At 37.0% G+C, this 26,703-nt stretch overlaps 1 protein-coding gene across 1 annotated transcript in view; it reads left to right on the top strand.

Annotated features, from left to right (window-relative positions):
• Window positions 1-693: 693 nt before the first annotated feature.
• The window catches only part of KDM5A (lysine demethylase 5A), a 111,944-nt gene continuing 85,934 nt past the window's right edge, over window positions 694-26,703 (top strand). The window contains exons 1-5 of the mRNA XM_045830406.1: window positions 694-1,284; window positions 4,319-4,396; window positions 7,221-7,343; window positions 19,450-19,620; window positions 21,572-21,706. Coding sequence (XP_045686362.1) covers window positions 1,120-1,284; window positions 4,319-4,396; window positions 7,221-7,343; window positions 19,450-19,620; window positions 21,572-21,706 — 672 coding nt within the window. The 5' untranslated portion in view covers window positions 694-1,119. The remainder of the gene's footprint in view (window positions 1,285-4,318; window positions 4,397-7,220; window positions 7,344-19,449; window positions 19,621-21,571; window positions 21,707-26,703) is intronic.

Raw genomic sequence — 26,703 nt, 5'->3', positions numbered from 1 at the left:
ATTTTATCAGGAGGTCAGATTAACATCAGCGAGGGTATTAAGAGACTTTATCAAATTAGGGTATAAGAAACTTCTAACAAATATTTAATAATAAGAACACACTCTCACGATTTTAGTCATTTCTACATTATTGTCCACAATTTAGAGAAAGTAGAGATGGACACAGACATAGATTTTTGACAAACAGGGACTGAAGAGTTGCCATAGCTTTTACAGCAAATTGAGAAAAGACTACGTAGCATGTAGTGCCAAAGTAAAGTGGCTGCTGTTCAGATGACTTGGGGGTTGGCAACAGTTGGAAAAGCAAGATCAGGAGCCGTTGCTTCTATGTGGATAAAAATCAATTCTGCCAGGCGACAGGACTTGGGGAACGGGTTCCACACGAACCTGTTATGGTGATGCGGCGGATATAAAGTGGCCGAGATTGTTATAAGAGTCACTAAGAGTCAAAGGACTAAAAATAAGAGAACCTGAAAAGTTACTTGGAAAAACACAGACAAGTTAAAGCCGCCTGCCATGAACCGGCAGGGAAGTGAGGTGGCTCAGGTTAAACCAAGTCTGTTCTTACGTCCATCTAAACACAAAGACGAACTGGATTTCCTCTCCCGACTCCGGCCCCCACACAACGGAAGCAAAACCTTTACCCTCTCCAGCATTACGCATTCCTCCGCGCCGGAAGAGTGCGTCCAGTCTCAAAGCCGAGTGCTTCTCGCCCCACAAGGAGAGCTCAGAGACCTCCAGGGTGTGTAGGTTGAAGCTGTTGGACAGCGCAGAACCTTCACAGAGACGAAGACAAGGAACATTGGGTTGCTGGGAAACGGAGGAAGAAGGAAGGTTGTACAATGAGGTGTCGTGTTGCTGCGGAGGGATTCTATTCTTGGGGTGGCGGAGGGATTTGACTGTACGTTAACTTCCGGAAAAGTCCTAGTCCTGTGAGGAAAAGCCCCGAAGGAAACAATAACAAACGAAAGGAGGAAGCGATTTCAGGGTGTCTGGGTTGCTCAGTTCTTGCCCAAGAAGATGAGCTTCGGTCCCCGTCAGGGGACGTGAAAGAGTTCGGTGGGCTTTAGCCACGTCTTCTCCACCTGTTTGCCCCACGGGGGCCCTCAGGATATTGCCATGGCGGGCGTGGGGTCCGGGGGCTACGCATCGGAGTTCGTGCCACCGCCGGAGTGCCCAGTCTTTGAGCCCAGCTGGGAGGAGTTCACAGACCCGCTCAGCTTTATCGGCCGCATCCGGCCTCTGGCAGAGAAAACCGGCATCTGCAAAATCCGACCGCCCAAGGTACCGGCGTCTGAGGAGAGGGAAGAAGAGAGTGGGGGACTCGGTGGAGTTTTACTCTTCCAGTCCTCTCTTTTTATATTTAGTTTCCTTTATTTCTCAACCACTAGGAGCCATATTTTTTTTGGATGCTTTTGCCTTGATTTCTTTTGCAGTCTTACGTATGCTTGTCCGAACGCGAGAGTGTTGTATCTGGGGCCTTTCCCCTTTAGAACTTGGGGACTGACACTTTTCTTCTTGGATTGTGGGCAAGGGTAACAAAAGGCGTTAGGCCTTTCGTTGACCGACAAAGTGTTTGAAGTATTATGGCATGACACATCCTACACTCATGTACCATCCTCATTACGGTAAGGTAGTAAAACGTCGGCTATTTCTTTATCCAAGCCCTATTAATGCTTTATTTACTAGGTATTTGCGGGCCTCATCTGAGGGTTAAGGTTTTTTAAACAGCAATCTGAGCTCTAGTTGTCCCCAAGGATGGTATCACCAAACGAGAACCCCAGACAGATTCCTGCTGAAATGATAGTCTTCCCAGGGGAAGAGAAGGAGCAGCATTTATTTTTAAAATATAGAGGATTAGGAAGAATTTATTAATGACTGATGAAGAAAACGTTGAAATCTTTTGATATAAGGAACGGTGGATGAAAGATTTACGAATCGCAATTATTGCAAATAACTGGGTTTGTTTATAGGTTAATTACCTCAGTCTTTAAAGTAAAAAAAAGCAAATACTACCCTTTGTTTGAGGGAATTAGTGCCCCAAGACACCGAGTGATTTGTTCAAGGTCAAATGATTCTTAACCCATTGTATCTGGGGCCTTTCCCCTTGCTTTTCCACTGCTTTTCAAATGACGTTCCTGGTCCACCTGCACAAGAGTCAACCATATGCTTGTTAAAATGCAGATCCCTGGGCCCCATTCCCAGACTAGAATCAGTTTCTGTATGATCTAGAATCGGCTTTTCTAGCAAGTACTCGCAGATGATTCTTAATGCACATTAAAGTTTGTGAACCATTGCCTTAGTGCTTCTTGAAAGGGACACCTTGCTTTATGTTTTGTCTACTAGTAGTACAAATAAAATGTTGAGTACTGTTACTCGTATTGTGTTTTAAAAGGCATTTGCTCTCACTGAAGACTACCATAGTGTGTGTGCACCACAGTGAATAAAGAGTTTAGTTGGGAGGGAAGAGGGAGGAGGTAATTTAGCACCCACAGATTATTTCAGTTAATATTCTTTGAAGCTTTACTAGGTGAGTAAAGCCTCATTTTACAGATGAGGCAAGTCTGGATAAGTTAAATAACTTATATCAAATGTATGATCTTGGGCAAGTGGCAAAGTAGATTAAGAACCTAGATAGAAATGTTTGTTTCTAAAACCCTGACATGCTACTCCCATTATGCTAAATGATTTTGGTTAAGATTACAGACTATTGCCCTGGCTGGTGTGGCGCAGTGGCAACCTGAGTGCCAACCTGAGAACGGAAAGGTGTCTGGTTCGATTCCCAATCAGGGCACATGCCTGTGTTGTGGGCCAGGTCCCCAGTTGGGGGTGTTTGAAAGGCAACCCATCTATGTATCCCTTGTGCTTCAATGTTTCTCATCCTATTTCTCCCTCCCTTCTCTTCTTTCAAAAAAAAAAATATATATATATATACACACATATATATAGACTATAAATTGAAAGCAAAGCATTATCAGATAATTGCTATGATGAGTTATGATTATATGCACTGCCATCCTCCAGAAGCTTCATTTAACTTTTTCTATCAAAATTAGCTAGTGCTGATGAAACCTTAAGCACCGAAGTTTTTTCTAAACCATATTTTCATTTACTCTCTTGCCTTTATGAATTAGAAATTCTCTTTAAGGTTCCTTTTGGTAAAAAAAAGAAAAGTTTTTTATTACTTAGAAGAAGGTTGAAGTAATATACCTTCCCTTTTTATGTCACACTATTGAAAATTTCATCACAATTAATTTAATTACAATATTGGTGTATTTCTTTAGTTTACAAGGTAGGATAAATATTTTTGATTACTCAGGTTTTTAAATAGATTTACTATTACCATATTTTGCCATGTATAATGCACTCCCGTGTATAATGCACATCCACATTTTTGGCCCAAACTTACAGGGGAAAAAAATCAATGCTTTTAGTTTTTAATTCAGTTACATATTTATATTTAGGTACTTGTTTTTTGTATTATAAAGGAATTTTAGCATTTATTTTTGAACATATTATGGTAAAGGAAATTCTATGTAACAAATTATAAAATACAGGAACAGATACAAAGTATTTCAAGTAGTACCCATGTGTAATGAACATCCTTATTTTTCTCTCAAAAATTTGGGCAAAAAAGTGTGTGTATATATATATATGGTAAACTATGGTATTTAGGCCAAATTAAACTGTTATCTCAAGAACCATGCTTGCAGTATGCTATCTCATTTAGTTATACTACATCTGCATCTGCAGTCTGGAAATTATCCTTGTTCTGTGGGCTTACCTTTTTTTTTTTTTTTTTTTTTTAATATTTGGATGCCCAGAGCTGGGCTTTGAACAAAACATTTATGTCACGTAGACTGTAAAGTGCTGTGTCACATTACACATGAATGGAAAAAAAACATTATCCAATTATATAAGTAGTTTAAAAATTACTTTTTATTTGTACCCTTTGTTGTTTCTTTCAAATTCTGTTTTCTTTTTAATTTTCAAACTTGGATGTTTATTACACATTGTATTGAGATACATCTTCACTGCATTCTACTTGATTAATTGGGGAAAGCATAATTGAGGGATATAAAAATAGTACTTGTGGGATTTGAGGATTTATAGATAAAATAATTTTACTACTACTAGAGATAAATAATTGGAGATAAGTAATATTTTATCTACATATTACTCTATCTAGAATATAATAAAGACTTCTTAGTTTTCTTGTCATGATTTGTGACAACTCAACGAGTATAAATTAAGGGAAGGAATAATGCATCCCTTGCTTACATACTAATATGCTATAAAAGAAAATCTTTCCATTTAGGATTGGCAACCTCCATTTGCGTGTGAAGTAAAAAGCTTTCGTTTCACACCCAGAGTCCAGCGCCTGAATGAACTTGAGGTGAGTGTTATATCACCATTGCTACTTCCTGATTCATTTTTTATGTCAGGGCTCTTGATAGAGAACTTTGAGAAGTTCGTGTATCAGAGCTCAGAGTTAACATTAATTGAGACTGAATGGAAGGAAGTTTCTGACTTAAAAACAATTGTTTTAAGTAGTTATTACAATGTTTCTACTTAACTGAGATTATGGGAAACTACCTCTAGCCATATTTTTCATAGTTGAAATATCCAGTTTAGTTACCTTCAGAAACCTGGAACTCTTCAGCTGTACTTTTTTTTTTCCCCTTTATAATTTACTTCTCCTCTTTATCCCTCCTCTGCCCTGCACCCCCAACCCTCCAGCATTTCCCCCCCTTAGTGCATGTCCATGGGTTGTACTTACAAGTTCTTTGACTTCTGTGTTTCCTATACCATTCTTAACCTCCCCCTGTCTATTTTGTACCTACCAATTATGTTTCTTATTCCCTGTACCTTTCACCCCCCCTCCCTGCACCCCCCCCCCCCCAAAAACCCTTCATGTGATCTCCATTTCCCTGGCTCTGTTCCTGTTCTAGTTATTTGCTTAGTTTTTGTTTTTGTTTTTTAGATTCAGTTGTTGATAGTTGTGAGTTTAGCACAACTTGTCACTTTACTGTTCATAGTTTGTGATGTTCTATTTCTTAGATAAGTCTATTTAACTTTTCATATAATAAGAGCTTGATGATGATGAACTCCTTTAACTTGACCTTATCTGAGAAGCACTTTATCTACCCTTCCATTCTAAATGAAAGCTTTGCTGTATAGAGCAATCTTGGATGTAGGTCTTTGCCTTTCATGACCAGGAATACTTCCTTCCAGCCCTTTCTTGCTTGCAAGGTTTCTTTTGAGAAATTAGCTGACAGTCTTATGGGAACTCCTTTGTAGGTAACTCCTTTCCTTTTGCTGCTTTTACGATTCTCTCTTTACCTTTAATCTTGGGTAACTTAATGATAATGTGCCTTTGTGTGTTCCTCTGTGGGTCTAATTTCACTGGGACTCTCTGAACTTCTTGGAAGTCTATTTCCTTCACCAGATTGGGAAAGTTTTCCTTTATTGTTTGTTCCAGTAAGTTTTCAACTTCTTGATCTTATTCTTCTTCTGGCACCCCTATGATTCTGATGTTAGAGTGCTTAAAGTTGTCCCAGAGGTTCCAAAGCCTCCTCATTTTTTTGAATTCTTGTTTGTTCATTCTGTTCTGATTGAATGTTTATTTCTGCCTTTTGTTCCAAATCATTGATTTGAGTCCTGGTTTCCTTCCCTTCACTGTTGGTTCCCTGTATGTTTTCCTTTATTTCACTTTGGGTGTCTTTCATTTGTTCCTTCATTTTGCGACCGATGTCAGTCAGTTCTGTGAGCATCCTGATTACCAGTGTTTTGAACTCTGCATCAGATAGGTTAGCTATCTCCTTGTCCCTTAGCTCTTTTTCTGGAGTTTTGATTTGTTCTTTCATTTGGGCCATATTCCCTTGTCTTGGCGCACCTGTTATGTTGTAAGGGGTGGAGCCTTAGGTATTCACGAGGGTGGGGCGACCCTTTTTCCTGCGCTGTTTGTGGGGGAGGGGTCAGAGAGGGAATAGTGCTGCTGGCTTTCTCTGCTCTAGCCCCTTTCCGACGAACTCTCTGGTGTGTGACTGGAAATTTCTCCTGTCGTGGCAACCCCCGCAGTAGTTTACAGCTAGCTTTGAGTCTTTAGTTTCCTGTTCAGCTAGCCCCACCTTGCCAGCATGTTCTGCCACCTTGCTGCGTGCTCTCTGCTTAGCTGCTTTCTTCCATCTTCACTCCTACTGGTTTGTGTGAATGTTTCTTTAACTCCTTGGTTTTTGGAGTTCCATGCAGTTTGATTTTCTGACACTTCTGGTGGTTTATTGTTTCTAGATTGGTTGTTATCCTTCTTTTGGTTGTGTGAGGAAGGAAAAGGTTTCTACCTATGCCTCCATCTTTGCAAGAACTCGATAATCTTGTTTGTTGTCTTGCTCTGTACTTTCTTTAATATTTATTATTTTGCTAAAATTTTTTGTTGATGTTGGAGGATTGTCTCCTATAGTCTTTGGAAAATAGTTTATTAAATTCTATCAAAAAAACCTAGTTTTCAGAGTTTTTTTAATGGGGAGATAGGTTTACAACTTTTCAGGAAAATAAATTTTTAATTCTAAATTTTTTAATTAAAATCTTAAGTTAATCTGATTTATTTAGAGTTCCCTTTAAATTTGACTAATCTCTCTATTTAAAAATTGTTATTCTTCAAGATTTTCAGAAGATATTTAGTGTGGTAGAAAACCATTTCAGCATACCAAAGAGATATCTTAGCTAAGGTTTAATGTGTCATGCTGAGGCTGTTTTTTCCTTGATTCTCCTAAAACATTTTCTGAGATTTTTAATATATATCTTTTTCTTTTAGTCTCTTGTAATTAGATACTTAATGAAGGATCTTGATACCATGAGGTACACAGTTGGTGTACTTTATGCATGTTATCTACAGATGGAATGGCAGAATGCTTAGAAACAGATTAATTTGATCTACCAAATTTTCTGGTTAGCTTAAAGTTAAGCCAACTTCTTCCAAAAAATTGCTTTGGTTGATAATATGAGAACTGTTCACATATATTGCAATAATTTTTTGCCTTAATAAATAATATCTGTTAGAAATATTTTTCTTTATTTAGCTTACCATACAGCGTTGGACTGAACAATAATGAAAAGCCTGGATTTCTTTAGATAAATTAGTACCTGTATTAAGTAATACATACTTATTTTCAACTATAGTATAGTTCTTATTTCTGATTTCTGCATTTTAATAATCTTAGGCAATGACCAGAGTGAGACTGGACTTCTTGGATCAACTAGCAAAATTTTGGGAACTTCAAGGATCTACTTTGAAGATCCCTGTGGTGGAGAGGAAAATCCTGGATCTGTATGCTTTGAGCAAGGTGAGGTTTTTACTGGGTCTAGAAATTGGAGCAGAAGTTAGTGAATTGGAGCAGAAGTTAGTGAATTGGAGCTAGAAGTTAGAAAATTTTGAAATTTATAAAATTAGGAATTTCAACCCTGGCTGGTGTGGCTCAGTGGATTGAGTACCGACGTGCTAACTGAAAGGTTGTTGGTTTGATTCCTGGTCAGGGCACATGCCTGGGTTGCAGGCCAGGTCCCCAGTGAGGGGTGCACGAGAAGCAACCACACATTGATGTTTCTTTCCCTCTCTTTCTTCCTTCTCCTCTCTATAATAAATACATAACACTCTTTAAAAATAAATAAATTACAGAGTTAATTTTTGGAAGATTTCATTTCAAGGAAAAAAGAGAAAATTATAGTTATTTTTTATGATACATTTAAAAATTAATGTCAGGTCAGAATTCTCTGTAAATTTTGTTATATACCAAAATTTCTAGGAAGTGTAATCTTATGCTAAAATATGTTGCAGATTATTTTTTATACATATCAGATTATTTTTTATACATATCAATAAGGTAATGATATCATTAAGCACTGTACTGAGAATTATCTAGTGCAGTTGTATGAAACCTATGATATACCAAAGGGCAAGTTATAGTGAATTTGAGGGATGGGTTTATATCTTGTGTGAAACCATTAGGATAAAAAATTTTGTTTTAAGAATTGTGTTTTTTAACAATTAAAAAGTAAACATTAAGTTTAATTAAATGATAAATTAGGTTGCATTCTTGGATTTGTAGAGTTGTAGGAGTTTTTTTTAATTAATTAATTTTTAACTCCTTACCTGAGGATATGCCCATTGATTTAGAGAGAAAACGGAAGTGAGGGTGAGAGAGAGAGGGAGAGAAGCTTTGATGGGTTGCCTCTCACATGTGCCCCGACCAGGACCAAACTCACAACTGAAGCATGTGCCCTGACTGGGATTTGAACCCATTATGACACTGTAACCAAGGGAGCCACACAGGTCAAGGCTAGAGTTGTAGGATTTAAAAATTGGGAAGAGGCTTTAGAATTAACTTAATCTGAATACCTAGTTCACAATCCTTGGTAAACGGACTGTTTAACTCTATCTTGAAAAAATCCAGTTCCTTTTTGTGCAAAGGGAGAATACTACTAATAAAGTATATCTTATTTTAGTACTAAGAGAATGTATTGCAGATATGTTAAGGGTAAAGTTTGATTGTCCTGGGGTTTATTGGAGTCTTGTTTTTACATTTCCCTTAACCTTTGGAAATACTTATAAAACTGAGGTATAAAGATAAAAGGCAGACAGGTTTTGATTTGTAGTTACTATGTTTATACTTTATAATAGTTTTGTTTTGTAAATATGTAGTGAGATTGCCGCCTCTCACCACATGATTTTTTTTTTCTTTATATTGAGGTGTAACTTAGAGCACAATGCACAAATCTTAAATGTACAATCCAGTAAGCCTTTATATATGTGTACACCTGTGGAACCATCATCCAGATAGATAGGAAATATTTACAGCACTCTAGTGGGCTCCTTCATCTCTATTCCAGTCAGTGCTTCTCCCCAAAAGTAACCACTATTCTGATCTTTCTCATTGGGTGACTATTTCATTAGCATGACATTTTACTTTCTAGCAAGAAGCTCAGGCTGAAAAATAGAAAAAATATTGAGACTTCTGATATTTTTTAGGTTATTAGATACTCCCTTTAAAAGAAAGATTTTTTTGGCTGACAGATGATGAGCATCTTTTGAGCTTGTGTTGTAGACATGATTTTGAAACACTTTTACTTAAACTACTTTTCAGTGGGAAGCAACTTTTCAGTCTTCTGAGTCATCAAATTGCCAGTGTGATGGTTTCCTGTTTTGATTAAATCACTTTGTCTTTCTCCCTTATTTTTGATAATAAAAAATGTTACTGGGGTGTCTGTAATTTAATGGAGTTTTACAATAACAATTACTGTTTATAATCAGTGCAGCAAGGAAATTAATTTTTTAAAATATATTTTATTGCCTATGCTATTATAGTTGTCCCAGTTTTTTCCTTTACACTCCTCTGCCTAGTTACCCCCATTCCCTCTAGCAGTTCTGTCCCCCCGCCACTTAGTTCATCGCTATGGGTTGTACATATAAGTTCTTTGGCTTCTCCATTTCCTATAGTATTCTTAACCTCCCTCTGTCTATTTTGTACCTACCAATTTGTACTTCGTAATCCCTGCTCTTTCCCCCTATTCTCCCCCATCCCCCGCCCAGTTGATACCCCTCCAGATGATCTCCATTTCTATAATTCTATTCCTATTCTGCTTGTTGGCTTAGTTTTTTTTTAGATTCAATTGTTGATAGTTTTGAACTGGTTGCCATTTTAATGTTCGTAGTTTTAATCTTTTATTTTTATTTATTTTTTAAATATGCTATTTTTATTTTTATTTATTTTTTTAGATTTCATTTATTTTTAAAGAGGGGAGGGAGGGCAGGGGAGAGAGAGAGAGAGAGAGAGAGAGAGAGAGAGAGAGAGACAATGTGCGGTTGCTGGGGGCCGTGGCCCGCAACCTAGGCATGTGTCCTGACTGGGAATCGAACCTGCGACACTTTGGCTTGCAGCCCGAGCTCAATCCATGGAGCTACGCCAGCCAGGGCCTTAATCTTTTATTTTTTATATAATATATTTCTTTTTAATGTTTCATATAACAATGGCTTGGTGGTGGTGAATCCATTAGTTTTGCGTTGTCTGGGAAGTACTTTATCTGACCTTCCATTCTAAATGATGGCTTTGCTGGGTAGAGTAATCTAAGTTTTAGGTCCTTGCTTTTCATCACTTTGAATGCTTGCCAGTCTCTTCTAGCCTGCAAAGTTTCTTTTGAGCAATCAGCTGACAGTCTTAAACCTCTTTTCTCTTGCTGCTTTTATGATTGTCTATCTTTAACTTTTGGCATTTTAGTTATGATGTGCCTTGGTATGGTCTTTGGGTCCAACATGTTTGGGACTCACTGTGTTTCCTAGATTGGTATCTCTATGTCCTTCACCAAATAGGGAAGTTTTCGTTTATTATTTTTTCAAATATGTTTTCAATTTCTTGCTTTTCCTCTTTTCCTTCTGGTACCCGTATGACTTAGATGTTGGTATGTTTAAAGATGTCACAGAGGTTCCTAAGCCTCTCCTCATTTTTTTAAATTCTTTTTTTCTTCCTTGTTCTGATTGAATACTTTTTCCTTCCTTGTGTTCCAAATTGTTGATTTGATTTTCGGCTTTATCCTCTCCACTTTTGGATCCCTGTAGACTTTTATTTCACTTACTGCAACCTTAATTTCTGCCTGGGGCTTTTTTTTTTTTTTTTTCCTCCTGTTGTAGTACTCAGTGAGTTCTTTGAGCATCCTGATAGGCAGTGTTTTAGACTCTGTATCTGATAGTTTGCTTATCTCTATTTTGTTTAGTTCTTTTCTGGAGTTTTGTTCTGTTCTTTCATTTGGGCTATATTTCTTTGTCTCTCAATTTGGCAGCTTCCTTGTGTTTATTTCTGTGTGTTAGGTAGAGCTGCTTTCACTCCCTGACTTAGTAGTATGGCCTGTGGTAGAAAAGTGCACCTATAAATTGTGTGAGTTGGAGCCTTAGGTAATTTGCCACGGCAGGGCAAGCTGTTTCACTGCTTTGTGGCTCTGTGTGGTGGAGGGCTTAGTGAGGGGTCAGTCTGCTGCCTGTCCTCCAGAGATTTGCTTGGAAGGAAGCTGTCCCCCAGCACACATCCTGTTGCCATTCACTTGACTTTATTCCCCCATATGCCACTTGTCCCCTTCTAGCTGTTGCCCTTGTGCTGAATCCCAGAGGGGGGTGGGTCTGCATAAGTCCTGAGACCTTTGTGAGCCTTTCAGAGGAGTCTTCTGTGAATCCTATATTTCTTCCACTGTCCCAACCCCCTACTGGTTTTTACAGCCAGAAGTTATGGAGACTGGCGCTTGAACCCTGGGCTGGGTGATCTGGTCTGGGGCTGGGGTCATTTGCTCCTGAGGTATCTCTCCCAATTTTTATCCACTACACGTGAATGTGGGACTGCCTGTTCCACTACCTCTCTGAGCCTCTCCACGCCTTTCCACTTGTGCACATCTCTCCATGTCTCCATCCCTCCTACCCGTCTGGATGAATGTGGCTTCTTTAAATCCTTGGTGATTGGATTTTCATACAACTCGATTTTCTGATGAATCTGGGTGATACTTGTTTTGTAGTTGTAATTTTTACTGTAGTTGTGTGAGGATGTGTCGTGTGTTTACCTCTGTCTCCATCTTGACCAGAAGTACCGAGTCAGGAAATTCATTCGCTCTCTTAAAAGTTTTTTTGAAAAGCAGCATTCTCCTCTACCCTTTCATTCCCATTCCCACTCCTTAGAGCTAATCACTTTCAATTCTTAGCTGTTTCTGATTTTGATATTTATATGTCCAGTTAATATGTTCATTATGCTACTTCTTAATTTTTCAGTTTTAAATATTATATACTGATTTTCTACTTTTAGAATTGGGAAATGGGTATAAGAAATTGAAATCCTCACAAATTTCAGTTCTCCTTGTCGCTTTTAGTGTGGTTAGATACATTTTTTATTTTTTATTTTTTTATTCTTAAATATTTTATTTATTAGTTTTTAGACAGAGGGGAAGAGGAGGAAGAAAGAGAGGGAGAGAAACATCAGTGTGTGGGTGTCTCTCACATGCCTCCTCACTGGAGACCTTGCCTGCAACCCAGGCATGTGCCCTGACTGGAAATCGAACTGGGACCCTTTGGTTTGCAGGCCAGCACTCAATTCACTGAGCCACACCAGCCAGGGCAGATAAATTTTTTATTAATCAAAAATTATTACTGTGATGGTATTTAAGTCTCGTAGTATGCTGTGATTGTTTTTTTATGCCATTTTTAATTTTCCTTTCAGTAAATAATCCCCTTTTCTCATTTTGTATGTTTTGTTTATAACTATCAAAAATTTGTTTTCAGATTTTTCAGCAGATGTATAAATCTCTCAGTATGGTTTTACCTATCAGATCATCTGTCAATTTTATTTTTTGTAGTCATTCCTCTTGAGTTTTCTTTTCTGCTGCAATCCAGACTGTTTTTTTGTTTTTTTTTTTTTTTTTAAGGTCAGCTGTCAGCCTGGGAGTTTATTTCACTATTATTATTGTGGGAATTTCCTTTGTCTCTCCTTGTTTCAGATCTTTCTCTTACTTGGTTTACTCTTACTTTGGTGAAACATTTCTTCTACTATTCAATAGTTTAATGAGCTTCTTAATAGGTTAAGAAGGTAAATGAGATGTACTTTATTTCTTTGTTGATTTTGAGAGTACATTTATGAAAACTGCGCACAGTGAAACAGAGAAGGGCCTCGGATAGAAAAAGCAACAGGAGAGAGTCTAGGGGAGGCTCCTTTGGCTCTCTATAAACATTACAGGAAAAATGAGCCAAGGTGGGGCTGCTGTCAACTCACTGGGAAGTCAGAGAAAGAAGGACCAGGACACAGTTTCAGCGGGTAAGCCTAGGATGGGTTACCACTGCCCATTGCTCCCTTGGTTGCAAGTCTTGTGGGGGGGGGGGGTCCCTTAGAGTTTAGGAGATGCATACCTATATGGGGAGATGAGAAGGAAGGGAAAGATGCAAGCATACTCTCTGGAGGGAGACTGTTCAGGGATGTAAATTATTGTCTAAAAATGCTCTAAAACTTTATTGGTAGTTTGGTGGGGTTTAGGAGTCTTAAGTTGTAAATGGTTTTACTTCATTATTTTGAAAGCTTTACTCCATAATCTTGTAGCTTTCAGTATTGCTGTTGAAAAGAATGATGCTATATTAATTCTTGTTCCTTTCTATGTGATTTTTTTTCTTGAAGACATAGGAGTTTAACTTTCATTCCCAGTGGTTGAGATTTCATGTGATATTCATTAGTATGTGTTTATTTTTATTCAATATTTTTATTTTACTTGATAACCTCTCTAGTCTGAACCCATGTCTTAGTTCTTATGACTTTTCTTGTATTTTTTGACAATTTCTTCCACTTGAACTCTTATTAGTTGGATGTTAGACTAATATATCAATGTTAGACTATTAGACTGATTATACTGTTAGGCTGACCCTGTAATCTACATACCTGTTTCTTTCTTAGGGTAGAGTCCCTTATTTTCAAACTCTCCTGGGAATAAATCCCCAGTCGTCTTCTGGGGTTGGAAATGGGTAGTTGTTTGGCTGTAATTAGTGGTGATGGTCGAATTGCTTTTAGACCATCAGGTCTGAAAACAGGTTTTCAGTCAATCCTGTTTGTTCATTGCCATCCCTAATTTTAAAGGTACTGCTGCTTTCATTTCATAAGCTTCTCAGGTTCTATGTTGCAAAAACTCCTTGGCTTTCTTCTATTGTAGGTGCTTGGTTTTTTTGTTGGCTAGGTAATTACTTGTATACCTGCTTTCTCTTGCTGTATTTGTCCTCTTGAAATTAATGCCTTTGTGTTCCTTTACTGTTTTTTTTTTTTTTAGTGGAGTTTTGAGAAGGAGGTTTGAAGTATAATACTACTACTACTACTTTATGTCTATTATAATTGTTTCTTGCTAGCCAGACTTAGTATGTCATTGGATTGAAATTTTGGCTTTGATTGACATTACTTTTTGGTCAAGTTTTCATAAAGGGCGTCTCTTCATTGTGTTCAGTTTAAGTGTATGTCAAGTATCTTTTCATAGGGCATTTTTTATTGATATTTTTCTAGTGACAGTGGTGTGATATATTGCATTGCAAATGCTTGGAATAAATGGTTTATATTTTGAAATTATGTATGGTAATCCTTGAATCTGTCAGAGGAATAAAAACAAGTGTAAGGTTTTGTGTTTTTATAGTATTATGGCTGGTTAGATTGTTAGAGTGTTGTATGCATGAAGCCAAACTCATGGTTTTGATTTCTTTGTGAGATAGCTTTGTCATTACTTGATCATACCATGACTCTGCTGGCTGTCATTTTCACAGCTACGTGCCAGTAATCTGAAGTATCCTCACTAATGGAAATTTAGCTTGAAGTGCTTTGACTACAAAGCAGATTATTATGCACGGCTGATAATCGTATTGGATAGTAAAGATTATTGAGAGGACTTCTGTTTCCTCTTTGACTTCCTTTAGTATTCCTCTCCATGTGCTTTAGCCACATTGGCTTCCTTATTGTTCCTCAAACATTCTAGGCATGCTTCTCAACTTAGAGTCCTTGGTCTGGCTAGTTCCTGTGTATCTCCTTGGGTAACTGCTTTACTTCTTTCACATCTTTGCTCAGATTTCACCTTTGTCATGAGGCTTTTTGCAATTAATTAATACTCCAGTTTACACTCATTCTTCTACTCATGGAGCCTTTTTTTGAAATTTAAAACTTATGAATTGTTTATTTCTGAAATTTTCTTTTTTTAATATGTTTTATTGATTATGCTATTACAGTTGTCCCATTCCCCCCCTTTATTCCCCTCCACCCTGCACACCCCCTCCCACCCACATTCCCCCTTTTAGTTCATGTCCATGGGTCCCACATATAGGTTCTTTGGCTTCTGCTTTTCCTGTAGACCTATACTATTCTTAACCTCCCCCTGTCTATTTTCTACCTACCATTTAATGTTTCTTATCCCCTGAACCATTTCCCCCATTTACTCCCCTCCCCTCCCTTCCGAAAACCCTCTAAGTGATCTCCATTTCTGTTATTCTGTTCCTGTTCTAGTTTTTAGCTTAGTTTGATTTTTGTTTTTGTTTTAGGTTCGGTTGTTAATAACTGAGTTTGTTACCATTTTACTGTTCATATTTTTTATTTTCTTTTTCTTAGATAAGTCTCTAGCATTTCATATAATAAAGGCTTGGTGATAATGAACTCCTTAACTTGACCTTATCTGGGAAGCACTTTATCTGCCCTTCCATTCTAAATGAGAGCTTTGCTGGATAGAGTAGTCTTAGATGTAGGTCCTTGCCTTTCATGACTTGGAATACTTCTTTCCAGCCCCTTGTAGCCTGTAAGGTCTCTTGAGAAATCAGCTGACAGTCTGATGGGAACTCTTTTGTAGGTTACTGTCTCCTTATCTTTTGCTGCTTCTAGAATTCTCTCATTTATTTTAATCTTGGGTAGTATAATTATGATGTGCCTTAGTGTGTTCCTCCTTGGGTCCAACTTCTTTGGGACTCTCTGAGTTTCCTGACTTCCTAGAAGTCTGTTTCTTTTGCCAGATTGGGGAAGTTCTTCTTCATTATTTTTTCAAATATGTTTTCAATTTCTTGCTCTTCCTCTTTTCCTGGCGCCCCTATGATTCAGATGTTTAAAGTTGTCCCAGAGGTTCCTAAGCTGCTCATTTTTTTGAATTCTTATTTCTTCATTCTTTTCTGGTTGAGTATTTATTTCTTCCTTCTGGTCCAAACTGTTGATTTGAGTCCCAGTTTCCTTCCCTTCACTGTTGGTTTCCTGTACATTTTCCTTTATCTCACTTTGTATAGCCTTCACTTTTTCCTCTATTTTGTGACCATACTCAACCATTTCTGTGAGCATCCTAACCACCAGTGTTTTGAACTGTGCATCTAATAGGTTGGCTATCTTTTCATCACTTAGTTGTATGTTTTCAGGAGCTTTGATCTGTTCTTTCATTTAGACCATTTCGTTTTGTCTCAGCGCACCTGTTACATAGTAAGGGGTGGAGCCTTAGGTATTCACCAGGGCGCAGCAACACCTATGTCTGCATTGTGACGCTGTATGTGGGGGAGAGGTTCCAGAGGGAACAATGCTGCTTGCTCTGCTCTCTGCTGGTTTTCAGTCACTTCCCGCACTACTCACAATCAAATTGGCCCTTGTGGTGCTGATTCCCGTGTGGGTGGGTTTGTGTATGTTCTAGGACCCTGTGGGTCTCTCCAGCGAACTCGCCTGTGAGGCTGGGAGTTTCTCTGGTCTCCTCAACCATCACAGGATTTTATATTCAAAGGTTTTAAGGCTGTATTTCCCCACACTGGGACCCTGTGTTGCGCAGACTGTCTCACTCCCCAGTTGTTCTCCCCAGTTTATCCGCATGCGAATGTGGGACTGTCTTGCTCTGCCAGCCACCCAGCCACTGCCTCACCTGGTCTGCCAGCGGCTGCCTTGCTGCATGTCCTCATGAGGCCTTTTAAGTGCTTTTTAAATTTTCTTCCACAGGGTTTAGCATTTCAAAATTTACATATTATGTTTACTGTGTGTCTTCTAATAGAATGTAAGCTCCATGAAGGCAAATATTTTTATTTTATTCACAGACATATGTCAGGCACCTAGGACAGTAGCTGATAGTGTAGAAGCACTGGAAGTTTATGAAAGAACTGATGCAGACTTTGACCAGTGGGGCCTGTATGTTGTGGCTGTGACGAACAAATTCACACAGACTGCAGAAGTCCTGTGGAGAAAAAGGGACAGCATGGCCACTCTCTGAGAGAGAGAGCACCTCGACCCTTGCCTAGACAGGATTTTATTGCTTTCTAGTAGCATTACATCAAAGAAGGTTCTCATTTATTATACTTAGGCTTACTTTAAGTGATTCCTTCTTACATATAACAAAAAAAATGTTGCAAATGCAAGGGAATGATAAAAGTGATCGATCTGGTTACATTCCATCCTTGGGACGGCTTATCACAGACTTGAGGGAGTTGCTTCAGAGATACACATTAAACATCTGCAGTCTTAACAACTCAGGGTGAGGGAATTTTAGCAAAAGCAGGCCTTCAAGCAGCCTAGGTACAATGCCAGCCTGGTTCTCCATGGGAAAGCGGGTCTGCATGCCTGGGCCCTGTGTGCCACCTCCCGCCCGATCAGTTTTCCGGTTCGGTGCTGGGCTACATTCATCATTGCCATGCTGATTGGTACCCTATAAAGAACGGCATTTTAATTTATCCATTTGCTTCCTGAGAGCCCTCCATTTAAGGTACCCTCATTGTCTTCTGCACTACAAAATTTGAAAATACATTCTTTTCTCTTTATAATTTTCCTGGTTAGGTCTTGACAGAGGAGCTACTCTGAGGCTATGATAAGAGAAGCTGAAGAATTAGAGATGTGTTCAACTCTTGTGCGTGTGAACTTGTGTATGTTTCTACCAAGCTTTCAGATACTTCACTAGAGAAAAATTTACTTTGGCTATAGGTTCTTCTTTGTCTATAATGGTATCCTAGATCACATGAGTTGAAAACATTTTCTTAACTTATTTATACCATGTGTGTCCCCCCTCACACACACACAGACATTTGTAATACAGATAATATTGATATAGCACTTACTGTGTCCTGGTGCTTCTCATGTTTTACTTATTTCATTTATCCTCACAACAGTTGCATAATGAGGTATAGGTACTATTTTTTAAATCCTTACCTGAGGATATGTTTTATTGATTTTAGAGGAAAGCTGGGGTGGGGAGAAAATGGGGGAGAGAGAAACATCAATATAAGAGACAGACATTGATTGGTTGCCCCCTGTATGTGCCCCGACCAGGGGTTGAACCTTCAGTGTTAGGTATGTGCCTTGACTGGGCATTGAACCCACAGCATTTTGGTGTATGGCACAGTGCTCCAACCAACTGACTCACCTGGACAGGGCAGGTATAGGTGCTATTATTACAACTTTTTAAGTCGTAAGGAATTTTAAGTAGTAAGGAATTTTAGATGCAAATTATATAATTTACCCAAGGTCATACAACTGTTAAGTAGCAGAGCTAGTATTTGAACTCTCAGACTGGCTCCAGAGTATATGCCCTTAGCCTTTAAAATAAAATTGTGGTAACATCTGTGTAACAAAATTAGCCATTTTTAAGGGTACAATTTAATGACATGAAGTACATTCAGAATGTTGTACAACCATTACTACTGTCCATTTCTAGAACTTATCCCTCCCTGTAGCCCCTGGTAAAGCCTCTATTCATTCTACTTGCTCTAGGTGTGTCACATAAATGGAATCATACAACATTCATCCTTTTGTGTTTGATTTATTTCATTAGCATAATGTTTTCAAGGTTCATCCAAGGGCATGTACCAGAATTTTATTCCTTTTTTGTGGCTGAATAATATTTTCTTGTATGTGTATACCACATTTTACTTATCCATTAATCTCTTGATGGACATTTGGGTTGTTTCCACCTTTTGGCTGTTGTGAATAATACTGCTGTGAACATTGATATGCAAGCATCTGCCTGAATCCCAGTTTTTAGTTCTTTTGGGCATATACATAGAGGTGGAATTGCTGGATCATGTGATAATTCTGTGTTGTTTTTTTTTTTTTAAACTGTTTTGATACAGTAAAATGCAGTAATGCATATTCAAAGAAGAGAATTATTTTTGAGTTTAAGTAACTCTGTCATGGTCCTTTATATTCTGTTGTCAGTGCAATTGAAAACTGCCTAAATTTTAGAGTGGGAGAGATGTACAATATCAGCTTCTAAAAGATAGGAGGCCTTGATACATATAGATTATACACAGTGTTAGATTTGATGTGAACATTCTGCCAAATGTCCAGTTTATCTCATCACTTTCTATGTTAAGACATTCTGTGCTACATTCCAGTAAATGTAATACTGGAATATATAATGTGATTTTTCCATAGTATTCCTTATAATCTTCCATGTAAAACTTTTCTCCTTATGAAAAATTATAGCATCTTTTCCACCATATCCTATGAATCCACTGTTTGCTTGACAATTTTTAAAAATTTTATTAGTTTTTTTCAGTATATTTTTTAATTTCAGAAATTATGTTTCTTTTATATGACATTTATTCTCATGTCTGTTTTTGGTCTGTATTTAATTTTTACATGTTGAGTTCCTTACGGGTATGGAGACATATATGTGTTTCATTTTCTCAAGGTACATAATGTACAAAGTGTAAATTCATTGAATGATTTTGAATGCCTGGTTTATTTAAAGTAGGCACAATGGCATTAATTAAATAATAAAGTTTAAAACTTAAAAAATCATCTTATTGCATACTTTAAAATGTTGACAAGTTTCAGTTTTGTCAGATATTTGTTGAAGGGAAATTTGAAATCTAGGCCCAGAATAATTTCTGTATTTATCAATCAACATGTAAAGTCAGAATGTATGAATCTACCTCCTTTCCCTAAATAATTTTTACTTTCTTTTCAGATTGTTGCCAGCAAAGGAGGTTTTGAAATGGTCACCAAAGAAAAGAAATGGTCTAAAGTGGGTAGCCGCTTGGGATATCTGCCAGGAAAAGGAACTGGGTCTCTTTTGAAGTCACACTATGAAAGAATTCTCTACCCATATGAGCTTTTCCAGTCTGGTGTCAGCCTTATGGTGAGATATGTGTTTATTTATTTATATATATTTTTTTAGGGGTGGATAAGTCCGGTCTGCCAAGTACACCCTTTAGACTGTGTTCACCATAACTAGTTAACAGTTGGCTGTGTGTACGAGGTACCAAAATTTGGGGGAATAAGGTGTAGTTTAAAAATTAGCTATTTTTGGTAGTTTACAAGGTATAGGATGATGGAAACAAAGGGTGTTTTCTTAGTTATTTAAAATGGGTCCTTTGGCTTAAGCTTTTTGAAAGATTACTCCTCTTCATTTTATATATTTTTAAATGACTTTATTAAAATGTAATTTACATGCCATAGAATTCACTCATTGTAGGTACACAGTCAGTAAGCTATAATAAATAAAACACTACAATCTAGTTTTACAGACACTTCTGGTAGCCCAAAAAGTACCTTTGTGTGTGTTTGTAGTTAGTTCCTGCTCTTACCCCCAAACCTAGACAACTCCTGATCTACTTTCTCTAAACAAAGCTGTATAGTTTTGCCTTTTCTAGAAATTTCACATAGATGGAATCATGCAATATATGATTTTGTGTCTGACTGCTTTCATGTAGCCTAGTGTTTTTAAGGCTCATTCATGTTTTAGCATGTATTGGTACTTCATTCTTTTTTATGACTGAATAATATTCCACTGTATGGATATACTATAGTTGTTTATCCAGTACTAGTTGATGGACAGATTATTTCCAGTTTATGGTTGTTATGAATAATGCTGTGAATGTTCAAGTACAAGTCTTTGTGTGGACATATGTTTTCATTTCTCTTGGGTAGATACCTAGGAATGGAATTGCTGGGTTATATGGTAAGTTTATGTTTAACTTTTTAAGAAACTGCCAAACTGTTTTCCAAAGTGGCTGAACCATTTTACATTTGCACCAATAATTTAGAGGCTTCCAATATCTCCACGTCTTTGCCACCAGTTGGTATTGTCAGTTTTTTTGCTTATAGCCATTCTAGTGGGTGTGTGGTGGTATCGCATTGTGGTTTTAATTTTTATGTCTCTAATGACTAATGGTGTTCTGCATCTTTTCATGTGCACATTAGCCATTTGTTTATCTTCCTTTATGAAGTGTCTGTTCAAATCTTTTTTTATTGGGTTGTTTCTCATCTTATACTTGTTCACTGAATGTTCTAGATACAAGTTCTTTATCGGAAAGTGATTTTTAAGAATGCTTTCACCTAGTGTGTGGTTTATCTTTTCATTTTATAATGGTGTTTGTTTGAAGAGTAATTTATTGATATTTTCCTTCCCCATTTATGGGTTGTTTTTCTGTTGTTAATAGCTGAGAAATCTTTTCCTAACACAAGACCACAAAGATTTTCTTCTTTGTTTTCATCTAGATATTTTATAGTTTTAGCCTTTTTATTTAGGACTTGATCCATTTTGAGTTATTTTTTGTGTGTGTATATAGGATAAGGTAAAAGTAAGTTTTTTTCTGATGGGCAGAGTGGTATATGAATATCCAGTTGTACCAGCACCATTTGTTTAAAAGACTACCCTTTTCCTATTGATTTACCTTGGCACCTTTGTTGTAAACCTGTTGATTTTAAACATGTGGGTTTATTTCTGGTCTCTGTTTTGTTCTTTGATCTGTATATTTACCTTAACACCAATACTTTGCTGTCTTGAGTACTGTAGCTTTATAGTTTTGATATCCAGTAGTGTAAGTCCTCAAACTTTATTTTTTTTTCCAGAATTTCTAAACAGTTCGCATTCCCATATAAATTTTAGGATCAGCTTCTCAGTTTCTACAAAAACCTGCTAGGTTTTGATAGGGATTAACTTAAATCTATAGCTCAGTTTGGTGGGAGATTTGCCATCTGGTTTCATGTAGCATTAGGGATTTATTGTAAATATACTATTTTTCCCGAGTCTCATGTCTGATCTCTTATCAGTGAATCTGCTCTCTTTCTGTGCTCTGATTCTTTAGGGCGTACAAATGCCTAATTTAGATCTTAAGGAAAAAGTGGAGCCTGAGGTTCTTGGCACTGATGTCCAAACTTCCCCAGAGCCAGGCACAAGAATGAACATTCTACCAAAGAGAACAAGACGTGTCAAGTCTCAGGTATCAATTTCCATGGGCCATTTATAACAGGAGTTTTAAATGTATTGAGTGTTCATCTGGTTATGGGAGGTCAGTCGCATGTTGTTACTCTTTCAAACTTGAAGAGACCTGTGTTTCATTTATTTTTGAGATGAATGGGGAAGAGGTTATAAAATTCAGTCTGCTTTGATTTAGAAAACTTTTTGTTAATTTTGAACAGTTTTTGACGATGACAAATCCAAGGGTGATTGAATATTGTTGGGTCAGTTTCAGAGACATGCTGATGAATTCTGGTACATTTTATTTTCATGGTTAGCAGAAATGAGAGGAGTAGGCAAGAGTAGTTCTATATTTCGTTTGTCATCCCTTGAAAAACCAGAGTACATCTTTCTTAGTGTCTGGACTATTCCAGTGTAACTTTTATAGTGTCCTTGTAACCTAAAGTAATTTCAAAGCCTATTGAATGCATCAGAAGAAAAGTGCCCTAATTTCCTCTTGTTTGCTCCCCCTACTATTCCCTTTTTTTTGTGGTTTCCCAAAGTTGTATTTTTTTAAGGTTTTTAGTAAAAACAAGTCTGTAAGTTGGGAAAGTGAGGTGCCCTTAGAACTCTGAGATGTGATCCATTTAAATTAAACACGTGAGTAGATTGAAATACAACTCGACTGGATTTTAATCATTGACTTTAATTTATCTAAAAAACCCTGTGTTAAACGAATAGAAATGGGTTACATTGAAAGTGGGAATCAGAGAAGGAAGGTAGTCCATAAGAAGAGACTCTGTATTTGGGATGGTAAGGAGTCTTGTCACTGAAGAGGCAGGCTAGTGATACTTTATGCTGCTTTTTTAGAGCTCAAGGGATATCTTTCTTCGAGGCCATGTCTCCCTCCCTTGTTCTGAGTTTATGCTTATTAAATAGCCTCCTGATTCATTAATTTAGCTTCTTAGGTACTTTTATAGCAGAAAGAGAGGTGTCTTGCATGGGGAACATGAATTTAATGGAAATTCATTGGAAACTGATAGCACCACTATAAATTAATAAACTCTGGTTGAGTCATTAAGTAATTTTATTGCTAGGTTGTGATCACTTTTGGGTCATGATTCTATTTCAGGACCTGAAACACTTGAAGAGTAGTAGCCTCTTTGACATAGTGACGCAAGGTTGAAGAGTTGCCCCAAGTGGCCTTGCCCATCTAATCAGTTGCCAGCTTGTGATGAAATCCCCTTAGATGTTTCTACTAAAACAATGAAAATGTTCTGCTTCTTGATACAAGAATAGGGACTATACATAGTGTTTTACCCATTATAATAGCTGTCACTGGAGTTAGATTGGTTGATATCAAGTAGAAACTAGAACCATTTCAGGATTTGCAATTACGAATTTCTTAAACTCATATTTATTAATTACTATATTGTCAGTCTACCTCATTTTTAGTTTTCTATTTTAATAAGAAAAAAAAGGCTTTCTGGTAGTGCTCCCAACTTCTTGCCGCATACATAGAACTGTTAATATTCATTCTTAATCTCTGCCTATCTCTAGGTAAAATGTACCTTTCTTTCCAAGGATAATCTACTTTCATCCCTTATGACTTCTTTAATGATTTCAGTATATCAGTTGTGAAATCTTTCTCTTTTGCCTCCTCTGTCTGCTACCACCTCCACCCCCCCATAGATATGTGTTCAAGCCTTTTTCTTTATAGAACAACCCATACTTTTTCTTGAGCTATGTTTTTCATACAGTAAAATGTGTATATCTTAGTGTACATTTTGATGAATGTTTATACCTTTGGAACTAGGACTGATTCCCCCTTTTATATGTCATGATTTTTTTTGATAGTTGTCCTATAATCTATTAAAACCTTTTATTCTTTTTTGATAAACAAATTGTTTCAAATTTGGTTAATAGGAACATGTTCAAGCTAGTTCATGATCTTTTAACATGTTTCCATCATTTTTCGAGCACTTAAGCGCAAGAAGGGCTTACCATCTTCTTGTCCTGCCATAGACCTGGAATCAGCTACTGGTCCAAGGAATCCTGGTTAATTTTAGTGGGAAATGGATTTTGAGAAACCAAGATCTCAGCATAAGTTGTGCTTGTTCCTACTGGTATACCATTGTTTATAGGCCCTCTTAGTGTCAGGGCTGGGAAATAAATTTTAAAAACATTATGACTTTATATTTTCAGATCATACTGATAATTCCAATTCTAGTGCAGCATCACCAAGTTTTTTGTTTTTTTTTGGTAAATGTCATAGTTCTTTTCCTAGCATTTCGAGTTGGTAACTTAATTCATTTATTTTTATTCTTTCGTTTTGATATGTTTAAGGCTGTAAAATTTCCTATAATTACTGCTTTAATTTTTTCCAGAGATTCTGATATGGTTTTTTTATCATGATTTTTTCAGTCATCAATAGAAAGTTGAAAAATTCCAGGTGGAAGGGCCTTTTGATTATTTTACTTTTTTTCCTACTTTTATTTCAGTAATATCAGAAAATGTCATTTTATTATTTCTACTTTTTGGAACTGCATTGCCTGTCTGTAAAGGTTATATTAGGATTCACTGATTAAAATACTTTGATATGGCACATACTGTATACTCAGTATGTTAGCTTTTATTATTATATACTTTGCTTTCATAGGGGTAAAGGATGTGTAGTGTTGTGTTTAATGTTGGACTAACTATAGAGGTTGATAAATATAGCCAAATCAGTTTACTAAAGTTTAAAGTAAATTTTTGAATTGCCATTTGGTTGGCTTGATTCATGTAGATCTTTTATTAGTGGAGTCAGCATATCAGCTGTTCTGTAGCCAGATTTATAGTCTGTATTTTATCCTGGTTTATTTTTATTCTTATTGACTAAGTGTATTTAAAATAAATTTTGTTTTAGGTTTATATTTATTTATTTTTAATTTAATCTCTATTGTATTTTTTTCTATTACCATTTAGTCCCCTTATACCATTCCCACCCCCCTACCCTCCCCCGCTCAGGAATCACCACACTTGTCCACATCCATGAGTCCATTTTCCTTTTTGCCCAATCCCTCCACTTTCCCATAACCTCCCCTCCAGCTATCATCCTGCTCTCCATCTATGAGTCTGTCCCCATTTTCTTTGTTAGTTCAGTTTGTTCTTTAGATTCCACACACGAGTGAAGTCATTTGGTATTTGTCTTTCTCTGACTGGCTTATTTAACTTAGCATAATGTTCTCTAGGTCCATCCATACTGTCACAAAGGGTAAAATTTTCCTCTTTTTCACGACCAAGTAGTATTCCATTATGTAAGTGTCCCATAGTTGTTTTATCCACTCATCTATTGATGGATACTTGGGCTGCTTCCATATCTTGGTGATTGTAAATCATGCTGCAGTGAACATAGGGAGTTAACGTTCTTTCAGATTAGTGTTTTGGGTTCCTTTGGATATATTCCCAGAAGTGGGATTGCTGGGTCGAAGGGCAGATCCATTTTTAATTTTTTGAGGGATCTTCATACTGCTTTCCACAGTGGCTCTATCAGTCTACTTTCCCACTAACAGTGCAAAAGGGTTTCCCTTTCTCCACATCCTCGCCAGCACTTGTTTGTTGACTTATTGATGATAGACATTTTGACAGGTATGAGATATCTCATTATGGTTTGAATTTGCATTTCTCTGTTATTAGTGACATTGAGCATTTTTTCATATGCCTATTGACTATCTGTATGTCTTCTTTGGATAAATGTCTATTCAGGTCCTTTGCCCATTTTTTATTTGGGTTGTTTTTTTTATTTTGGTGTTGAGTTTTATAAGTTCTTTATAAATTTTGGATATTAATCCCTTACCAGATATATTGGTGAATATGTTCTCACATTCTGTGTTGTCTTTTTATGTTTATTTTATTTACCTATTTTAGAGAAGGGGGAAGGGAGGGAGAAAGAGAGGGAAATAAATGTTTATGTGCAAGGGAAACATTGAATAGCTGCCTCTCCCACAACCCCAACTGGGACCTGGCCTGAAACCCAGGCATGTGCCCTGACCAGGAACTGAACTGGCACCCCTTTGATTTGCAGGCCAGTGCTCAGTCAACTGAGCCACACCAGACAGGGGAAGTGGTATTTTTATTTTGTTGATGATTTCTTTTGCTGGGCAAAACTTTTAGTTTGATGTAGTCCCATTTTTAAATTTTTTCTTTTGTTTCCCTTGCCTGGGGAGATATATCCAATAAAAATTGCTATGAAGAGTGACTGAGATTTTGTTGCCTATGTGTTCTTTTAGAATTTTTATGGTTTTGGGTCCAATATTTAAGTCTTTGATCCATTTTGAATTTATTCTTGTGTGTGGTATATGAAGGTGGTTTAGTTTCATTTTTCTGCATGTGTCTGATTTTCCTTGTCAAATATTAATTGACTATAAAGATGTGGGTTTATTTCTGGACTCTATTCTCTTCCATTGATCTGTGAGCCTGTTTTTATGATGGCGCATTGTTTTGATTACTATGGCCTTATAGTATAGTTCATATTAGTTAGCATGATTTCTCCAACATTGATCTTTTTTCAGGATCACTGTTGGTGTGTGGCGCCTTCTGTGGTTCCATATAAATTTGTTCTAGTTCTGTGAAATATGTCATTGGAGTCTTGAAAGGAATTGGTTGAATCTGTAGATTGATTTGGGTAGCATGGACATTTTAATGATGTTAATTCTTCCTATCCATGAACATGGTATGTACTTCCACTTATTTGTGTCTTCTTCAGTGCCTCATAATTTTCTGACTACAGGTCTTTTACATCCTTGGTTAGGCTTATTACTAGGTATTTTATTCTTTTTGAAGCAATTGTAAATGGATCCTCTTAATTTCCCTTTTTTGTTAGTTCATTATTAGCGTATGTAAATGAAACTGATTTCTGGGTATTAATTTTGTATCCTGTTTTGCTGAATTCATTTATCGTTTCTTGGTGGAATCTCGGGTTCTCTATGTACAGTATCATGTCATCTACAAGTAATGAGAGTTTTACTTCTTTCTTTCCAATTTGGATGTCTTTTATTT

Source organism: Phyllostomus hastatus, unplaced genomic scaffold (assembly GCF_019186645.2).
Source record: "Phyllostomus hastatus isolate PE091 unplaced genomic scaffold, TTU_PhHast_1.1 phas_contig_152, whole genome shotgun sequence".
NCBI lineage: Eukaryota > Metazoa > Chordata > Mammalia > Chiroptera > Phyllostomidae > Phyllostomus > Phyllostomus hastatus.
Note: the sequence above shows the minus strand (reverse complement) of the source record. Positions and strands in the feature narration are given on the sequence as shown.